This window comes from Palaemon carinicauda, chromosome 29 (genome assembly GCF_036898095.1).
Source record: "Palaemon carinicauda isolate YSFRI2023 chromosome 29, ASM3689809v2, whole genome shotgun sequence".
NCBI lineage: Eukaryota > Metazoa > Arthropoda > Malacostraca > Decapoda > Palaemonidae > Palaemon > Palaemon carinicauda.
In genome coordinates this window covers 84,255,502-84,265,838 of record NC_090753.1, presented here as the reverse complement: position 1 = coordinate 84,265,838, position 10,337 = coordinate 84,255,502, and the positions used below count along the sequence as shown (strand labels likewise).

Genomic DNA, 10,337 nt, shown 5'->3' with positions numbered 1-10,337 from the left:
TAATAATAATAATAATAATAATAATAATAATAATAATAATAATAATAATAATAATAATAATAATAAAGCAACTCTAGATTATATATTTTTTTTTCATTTAAGGATGATAAACTAAAATTACTCATGGAAAACTTTTTATTGATTTTTATGTATTTTATTACAAAGAGAAAATGCAATCTGTCACTCAAAAAAAAAAATAATAATAATCACTCGTTATTGTTTATAGCATTATAAATACATACTCGAACGAGCATTGCTTTTGAATTCTCAATTAAAATCACACACAAGTACTCAGAAAGCAAAACATGTTCCACTCGTGCCTGAGAGAGCATAATATCTTACAACGCTATTTAAAAAACTTGTAATAATCTGTGTATCTTCTCTTCCATATGCAAGAACCCGTGCTGTGATAAGGCCTGCTTAATCTATTGTAGTTTATCAAAGGCAAACAATCATATGGAAATTTTCAACACAATAAAACGTAGTATCACCAAGAAAAACAAATATATATTGGTATATCAGGTACGAGAAATAATTTTTCAAAAATAATTTTTTAAATTTTCCTTTTTTATTTTTAGGGGTGGCAGATTAGGCTGGTTAGGTTTTATAGTAATTCTTTTTTATATTTCAAATTCCCATTTTAACCATAAAGTTCTTTGAGACAAGTCTTGCTATAACAGTTTAGGAACCTTGAACCTTATTTTCAAATGGAGACTTCAAGAGATAAACTCGTATGAATGACAACATTATCAGGGACCTAGGAATAAGTCCTCAGAGTAGCCAGGACCTGGAGTAGCCTAAAATGACAAATCCTATGGCTATAGGCATCCTAGAAGACTCGAACTGCATTTAACACCACTGCAAACTCCCTGTGAAAATAGCAGATTCTGCTAGATACCTTTAGATCTCTTTCCACTATATTCTCCGAACTTATTATAATGTATAGAAACAGTTATACTGTCACTTATAGATTTCTTCTGGCTGAAGAAGATGAACAGAGCCAAGTAACGACTAATTGTTTAAAAATGAAGGCATGATAGGAATTATGAAGGCATTTATGTATCACTGGATTAGCACAACGCACTTTTATAGGGCAACTTATCGTGTGTCTAGCTGTTGTACAGCAAACAGCGCAACTTCGTCGTTTCTGATTTCAAGGAAGACAGTTCTATTCTCAGCTTGATGTTCTCTTGCTCCAAAAATGCCGCTCGTATCGCTATTTCGTCCTCCTTTGCTCGCCTCGCATCCCTAGACCTTTTGGCAGCCTCATTGTTCTTCCTGCGTCGTTCCCAATAAGCCTCGTCTTTTACAACATCTGTACTCTGGGAGGAGCTTTGCTTCGTCATGCTACCAGCGTCACTTTCATTGTCATTGCTGTTGCTGCAAGTGGCATCATTGCTAGCATCGCTGGTCATGCTCGCTCTGAATTCAGATGTGGAGTCAACAGCTTTAGTAACTTCATCTGAATTGTCTTCACCGACGACTTCAAGCTCAGAGTTATTGTCAGTTGTGCCACTTACTGAACTTCCACAACGGTCAGGGCTCATCTCACTGGTTTTGCCGGAATTGTTTCCCAATATCATATCACTACTATTTGAATTGTCTCTTTCGCGTACAGATTGATCGAGGCGTATTCTCCGAGCCTTTGAGCCACCTACTTGCTCGAGCATTCTTTTACGAAACTTCATGTAAGATTCGTTACTTTCTGCGTTAATGGCTGCTTCAGTCTGCGAGGAAGTCAGGATACTGGTAGGGGGGTCCATCAGATCTCTTAAGCTTGTAGTAGGAGCCACAATTCCTGCTCGACTTGCCATTGGGGTGACACTTCCAATGGAACTACCGGTAGACCCAATAACAGAGCCCAAAACTGGCCCCAGACTGTCATTTCTGAGGCTTCGATCTAATAAGCTCGATTCTTTGAAGCTCTCCATGCCTAGCATTCTTGGTCCTAAGCCATTAACTGGCAAAGGATTTAAACCAAGCAAGCTAGTCGGATTGGTACCTGAATGCAGATGAGAACCAGGTATTTGGAAATTAGCTGGAGAAGGTACATGACTTGTCGAGGGTAAGAAGGGCTCAAACTGTGCAGTGAATCTACTAGCATTAAGAGCAGATTGTAACGTCGACAGTAGTAGGGGATTAGCTTGCAACTGGGCAAGTAGAAGAGCATTGATACCAGACATTGCTGGCGTTGGCGACGGTTTGGGAGGACCTGGAAGAGGACTTGTGCAAGCATGATTGTACTGAGGGAAGGAGGGACTCATTCCCAGGTGAAAGGGAGCTTTAAAAATATTAGGATCCACAGGATTTGGTGCAGCATTTGGTAGGGCACTACTTTCTTGAGTTTTGGTTGGAGTCTTTCGACTTGTGTGTTCTATTACAGGGTCACAAATAGGCTTGTTGTTATTTTTTTCACTGCTGTGTCCGTCGATCTGCGCCAGTAAGATTTTCTTTCCCTTTGTGGAGAAGTCTAAAGGTTGAGTCTCTTTTTGTGCATCAATGGTGTTCTTGATGGCTGCTGGCATAATAGATGGACGGGATCTTAAGCCTAGACCGTCCTGGTTCAAGTACAAAGGTGGATAAACGATGCTTTCAGCCATCCCTCCTGTAAAAAAAAAAAAAATATTGCATTAATATAAAGTGTAGTTATAAAGACTGGAGTAAAATAGCTTGTTAATATATATGATCACCTGAAATCTTGTTCCCTAGTTCACTGCATATAGCTCTTTGCTCTAAACACAGATATACAGTTCTGTACATATCATATGGTAATAACGAGAACATTTATTGTTGATTATAATAGTAATTAGTTGTTACTGTTATTTTCAATATATTTTTGTTTCATAACAAGCTATGAAAATTTAGTTAAAAGAAGAATAGACAGATTATTATCATTATTACTGTTATTGTTAAAACAAACAACAATTAGGGCTATTAACTAAAACCAACACATTACCAAAATTAACAAAATTAAACATTTTACTACCTTACAATAAGGATGATAATAATAAGCTAGGTTAGATAGTTCAAAATAGAAAAATGGAAAAATAGCCATCAGAATTTCAAGGAAAAATAGAACACTATCTCCTTGAAGCATTCTAAGGTGAATATTGAGACCATTAGAATTTTGAGAATTTTCTTGTAGGTGGACATTCCTCGTTTGGCAGTAAAAATGCGGGAAGAATTGAATACCAGCAAGAGTAGGATCGTCTTTGTGAGAGAAGTCGACGTTTAACGCTTCTAGAAGGATAAAATTGCTGCCAGATCTTTGCTCAGATAGAATATATAACGTTTACAATTCTTCTTCTTCGTGGGAAAAGATGCAGACAAAGAAGAAGAATTGTAAACGTTAAAGATTTTATCTGAGCACAGATCTGGCAGTAATTTTATCCTTCTAGAGCAGTGGTTCCCAACATTTTTTCTTTCATTTCCCCCCTGCACACAGTTAGACCATCCAGATTTCCCCCTTCATGCCCCGCCCAGCCCTCATGACCACTCACCTGCCTCAGAAATGGGTATGATATTCCAATTCTCCCCTTGAATATCATGTCAGTGAGAAATGATGTGATCATATCACAATTGAATGGCTAACAACAAACTGCCGCACGTACTATGTGGACATTTTCCGCTTGTTTTAGTTAGTAGGTAGTGTAATTATTTCCCCCCTGGAAGCTTCAAATTTCCCCCCAGAGGGAAATTTCCCCCAGGTTGGGAACCACTGTTCTAGAGCGTGTAAACGTCGACTTCTCTCACGAAGACAACCCTACTCTTTGGTGCTGCTCAAGGGTTCAGAAGGGGACCAAGTTGAATTTTGCAACTTGTAACTTGATTAGTGAATTTAATTGATAGATAGATAGTGTATGTGAAAACGGGGGAATCCTTAATGTTTACCTGTTTATTACAGATGTTTCCTCACTACTGATTGGAAGTATTTAGGAAGAATACATTTTTGTTTCGTAACAGATGAAATTGAGGAATCTATTGCTATATCTTAAATAGTCGTTTGTAGATACTGCTTATTCAAATATGAAACTATGTCTTAATACCATTAGTCTTTGTAGGGGAAAAACAAACTTTTTTTGTCTTAGAATTATCATAGAAAACTATTCACACATTAACTTGAGGGGAATATCATTATATAATATTAATTTTCTATATTTTCTCCTTATATAATTACTCATTTTGTATGAGAACAATGAATCAGATTGGGAAGTTACAGCAAGAGGCGAGTGAAATTATGAAATATAGTTTGGATATCTTGGCCCTAACTTGAAACATGAGGCCCTTTGCGTCAATAGGCGTTTGAGATGAACTTCAGATATATAATTTTTATTTTTTATTTTTTTTTCTATTCTTTTTTTTTTTTTACTATGCATGTGACAGATTTATTCTTTACGGTGCTCTCCAAAATTCATGAAGATAGTTACCAAGTGTTTTTTTTTTTTACTTGCATTTATTCCCCCCCCCAAAAAAAAAAAAAAACTTTAATTCCCTAGAAGGGTGATAAATGAAAGGAGTTATGATTGATCATATAGAGAATGTTTATATATATATATATATATATATATATATATATATATATATTATATATATATATATATATATAAATGAGCGCTCACACACACACACACACACACATATATATATATATATATATATATATATATATATATATATACATATATATATATGTATAAATATAAATATATATATATATATATATATATATATATATATATATATAAAATATATATGTATACATATATATATATATAAATATGTATATATATATGTATGTATATATATGTGTGTGTGTGTATGTATGTTCCAGGATGTATGTATAAATCTATAAGCAGTTATGAATAAAAATAACTGAAAAATAATAAAAAAGCAGTAAAGTCCATCACCTGCTACTTCCGCCAAACGTGTCCGAAGCTGAAAAATTATTGATGCAAACACTGAGAGAGAGAGAGAGAGAGAGAGAGAGAGAGAGAGAGAGAGAGAGAGAGAGAGAGAGAGAGAGAGAGAGAGAGCAAACAGCACAGAATGTCAGGTAAACACGGATAGTGTTGGATGAACAGGTAAATTCCAATCAAACTCGTTGATGTTACACTAGAGTATTGTAAAGTTAAAATGACTCCTTGAAACAATGACAAATTGTATATATTCGAAATGCAAAGATTTTTTTATCCGTATTAAAGGAATTGCTCGCTAAGGATTTAAAGTAATTTATTTATCCAGAAATAAGCACACACACACACACACACACACACACACACACATATATATATATATATATATATATATATATATATATATATATATATATATATATATAGAGAGAGAGAGAGAGAGAGAGAGAGAGAGAGATCTGACAAAATATCTCTAACTTGATTTAAGGAGACATAGAAAAAATGATGCGACAAAAGTGAAAGAGAGAGAGAGAGAGAGAGAGAGAGAGAGAGAGAGAGAGAGAGAGAGAGAGAGAGAGAGAGAGAGAGAGAGGGGGGGGGACGATTTTTTTTCTTTCTCAGTGAGGTTTGAATATTGTTATGTAGGGCAGGATGACTGCAGGAGAGAAAACAAGGCTAGTTACTGCCACATTCATCCTTTAACCCCCTCCTGGATCATACATGAAGGTCGTTTGTAGAAAACTGCCATTTTATAAATTCTAAATTTCTCATATATCTACACAGAGGGGATCATTAGCCACACGACGAGACCCTCACATACATTGCACTATCAAACCATCATTCAACAAGTTCTTTGCTTTATTATTATTATTATTATTATTATTATTATTATTATCATTATTATTACTGTTGTTGTTGTCCTTGTTATTATTATTATAATTATTGTTATTATTATTGTTGTTATTATTATTATTATTATTATCATCATCAGTATTATCATTATTATTATTTATTATTGTTATTATTATTTTTATTATTATCGTTTTTATTATTGTTGTTATTATTATCATTATTATTATTGTTATTATTATTATTATTATTATTATTATTATCATCATCAGTATCATTATTTCTTATTATCATTTATTATTATTATTATTACTATTATTATTATCATCATTTTTATTATCATTATTATTTATTATTATTAATATTATCATTATTATCATCAATATTATTATTATTTATTACTATATTATTATTATTATTATTATCATTATTATATTATAATTTTTATCATAATTTTTATCATTATTATTATTGATATTATTAATATCAGTATTATTAATATAATTTTGAGGTACCCAATGATGTATTATGAATTTTCAAAAATCACATTATATTATTATTATTATTATTATTATTATTATTATTATTATTATTATTATTATTATTATTCGAAATACGTCAACATCTTCGGTACTGACCTAAAGGTCTAAAGAGACGAGGTAAATAAGAACTTATTTTTATTACTATTCATAATACGTCAATTAAATTCTTCAACTCATACATATACGTAATTATACATAAATTCACCCAAATCTACCTATACATAGGTAACTGTAAAACTGTCTAGATGTTTGAATGCCCAGAATCTTATCACCTATTAAATACTGTCGTTCATTATTTTCAATATTTGCTGGAAATCATAATCGTCTAATAATTTGATTTACAGTTTTGCTTATGTTATATTTTACTAATTAAGGAAACAGTAAATCATCTAGAAATTTACATATATCACTATGGTAATCTTCCTCTCACTCTCCCATAATCTTACTCTCACTGTCATGGTAATCTTCCTCTCACTCTTCCATAATCTTACTCTCACTGCCATGGTAATCCACTCTTCCATAATCTTACTCTCACTTTCATGATAATCTTCCTCTCACTCTTCCATAATCTTACTCTCACTTTCATGGTAATCTTCCTCTCACTCTTCCATAATCTTACTCTCACTCTCATGGTAATCTTCCTCTCACTCTCCATAAACCTTACTCTCACTTTCATGGTAATCTTCCTCTCACTCTTCCATAACCTTACTCTCACTTTCATGATAATCTTTCTCTCACTCTTCCATAATCTTTACTCTCACTGTCATGGTAATCTTCCTCTCACTCTTCCATAATCTTACTCTCCCTTTCATGGTAATCTTCCTCTCACCCTTCCATAATCTTACACTCACTTTCATGATAATCTTCCTCTCACTCTTCCATAATCTTACTCTGACTGTCATGGTAATCTTCCTCTCACCCTTCCATAATCTTACTCTCACTTTCATGATAATCTTCCTCTCACTCTTCCATAATCTTACTCTCACTTTCATGGTAATCTTCCTCTCACTCTTCCACTCATCTAATAATTAGATTTACTGTTTTGCTTTGTAATATTTACTAATTAAGGAAAAAATAAATCCCCTAGAAATTTATATATATCAAAATAGATTAAGAAAATATCCAGGACTATACCTGCTGAAGTCTTAAAGCAATTTGCCGATATGAAGCCGAAGTGATGTTCGCCTCCTCTCTCTATTCCTCCGTCAGGGTCATTGGAGACTCCAAGAGACGAGTCCCTTGAAAATTTAACTCCACTTATTAACCGCTTCAATCAGGGGTCCAAGATCCTATAAGGATTTGTTAAGCTTTGCAATGATATCGACGGTACGAAGTCGTGCTCCAAAATCCTTCCCGGTATATGCGTTTGCGGGAACATTCAATTTAAGATCTTAGACGTAAAATTAATATTAATTTTTTTTGCACCGATGAATTACAATGTAAAAGCGAATCTATCAAGAAAAATCTCTATCAACTTTTTAAAATGTGAAAAGACGATCTATCCAGAAAAAAGAATCTCTAGCAACTTTCAACTCCGAGGCCGGTTCTATCGCTAGCGAAGCCCGGAAAGCGAATTTCGTCGGCCCGATGCCGCTGGCTGGTCCGATTCGCGGTAACCTATTAGCCCCCTCGAGACAGTCCTGTCCTGTCCGACCACCAACACGCAACTCGATGTCAATTCGTTCTCCAGTTCGTTGTAATACCAGCGACTTCGTAAGCACCCTCCCTCCTACCCCCAACAAACCCTCATTTCATACGCTTGACCCTACTTGATTTAGGGGTCTCTCTCTCTCTCTCTCTCCTCTCTCTCTCTCTCTCTCTCTCTCTCTCTCTCTCCTTTATTTGAGATCATTCATATTTTTATGTTCTGATTAAAAGTCACATCTCACTCTCTCTCTCTCTCTCTCTCTCTCTCTCTCTCTCTCTCTCTCTCTCTCTCTCTCTTCTCCTTTATTTGAGATAATTCATATCTTTATGTGCTGACTAGAAGTTCTCTCTCTCTCTCTCTCTCTCTCTCTCTCTCTCTCTCTCTCTCTCTCTCTCTCTCTCTCTCTCTCTCCTTTACGTGAAAAAATTCATAGTTTTTGTGTGCTGATTAGAAGTCCCATTTCTCTCCTCTCTCTCTCTCTCTCTCTCTCTCTCTCTCTCTCTCTCTCTCTCTCTCTCTCTCTCTCTCTCTCTCTCCTTTACTTTAAACAATTCATAGTTTTTGTGTGCTGTTTAGAAGTCCCGTCTCTCTCTCTCTCTCTCTCTCTCTCTCTCTCTCTCTCTCTCTCTCTCTCCTCTCTCTCTCTCCTATATTTGAGATGATTCATAGTTTTCATGTTCTGATTAGAAGTCTCTCTCTCTCTCTCTCTCTCTCTCTCTCTCTCTCTCTCTCTCTCTCTCTCTCTCTCACCTTTATTTAAGATAATTCATATTTTTATGTTCTGATTAAAAGTCACATCTCTCTCTCTCTCTCTCTCTCTCTCTCTCTCTCTCTCTCTCTCTCTCTCTCTCTCTCTCCTGTAATTCTAATATGAATAGACATCTCTTTATTTTATTCTATCAATTTACTTTATATCCTTCAGCAAATTATGATGTTTCTTGCAAAACATTTACTATGATTTATTTCCTAATAAAAAAAATCCTCGTCCAAACGTTCATAAGAAAGTCATCATTTAGTAATCCAGCAATGTCTTGTAATTATTGTATTTCTTATTTACATCCAAACGGCAGAGTGCAAACGCATTTAATTATGCAATTATTTACTACTCTCAGGACAATTACCTTACGAAGAGTAATTTTACTTTATCGAACGTTTTTCAGTAAAAAAAATTTGCAAAAAGCTTTGAGTCATGAATAGAGAAATAAAATGAAAGGTCATGATTATATTGACCATATCAAGTTAAAGGTCGGAAGTACTATCGATCATTATAACAAGCTAGATATGTAACTAGCTTTGGGTTGTGAATCCCTTGAGAGAGGATTTTCATTAATCAGTATATAATTCTAAGTGATTTAACTGTCCAATTTAACAGGATTGAATATATTAAAAAATATCATTAAACGATTGTATATATGTATATATATATATATATATATATATATATATATATATATATATATATGTTTGTATGTGTGTGTTTTTGTCTTTCCCGCACATCATGAAACAATTTCTCATTGAATCAATCTATATCGTATCAAAGTTATTATTCACTGATTTTATTTATATGATGACATTCTTTTGAGGGACTAGTCTTATTCATTTTAGAAATTTAATTTTTCAGTAGTAATCCTAACTCATTAATTATTCTTTAATTATTTTTTATATATTTTTTTATTTTTTTGTTTATTTTTTATATATTTTTTTATATATTTCATTTATTTTTTTATTTATATATTTTTTATATATTATTATTTTAGATACTTTATTCTATATCATCGGGAATGTTAGGCATTAAGATATATTCTAGATATCTTTAATTTTTCAAATATTTTAAAATATTATTCCTGCTTTGCCTCGTACAATTTCATATTTTATATTTCAACCTACGTTTTTTTTTTTTTTCAAAAACTTATCGAATTATCCGAGATGTTTTGCTTAATAATACTAAATTTTATTAATTTTTATTTTTGATAGTTGATAATTTTAGATATTTTTTCAAACGCTTCAAATGATCTGAGGTTGAATATATTTCGATATTTTTTTTCACACAACCAATCCATCTCTCTCTCTCTCTCTCTCTCTCTCTCTCTCTCTCTCTCTCTCTCTCTCTCTCTCTCTCTCTCTCTCTCTCTCTCTCATAGATTTCAATATATTCTTCAAAATTTTTTTTTACTAAATCGTCTGTGATATTATACATAACTGCCAGATACAATATATACATATATATATATATATATATATATATATATATATATATATATATATATATATATACATGTATACATATATATATGTATATACAGTATATGCATATATATATATATATATATATATAATTTATCTATCTATCTATACATATATATATATATATATATATATATATAT

General features: G+C 32.8%; 1 protein-coding gene across 1 annotated transcript; it reads right to left on the bottom strand.

The window, feature by feature from the left end:
• Positions 1 to 236: 236 nt before the first annotated feature.
• Positions 237 to 2,605, bottom strand: LOC137622849 (uncharacterized). Its single transcript, XM_068353424.1, has one exon. It carries the CDS (start codon positions 2,598 to 2,600, stop codon positions 1,110 to 1,112), a length of 1,491 nt encoding a protein of 496 aa, XP_068209525.1. The 5' UTR covers positions 2,601 to 2,605; the 3' UTR covers positions 237 to 1,109.
• Positions 2,606 to 10,337: the final 7,732 nt, after the last annotated feature.

Excerpts from the sequence above, each read along its gene's own strand:
- LOC137622849 (XM_068353424.1), bottom strand. The coding sequence starts at position 2,600 with ATGGCTGAAAGCATCGTTTATCCACCTTTGTACTTGAACCAGGACGGT.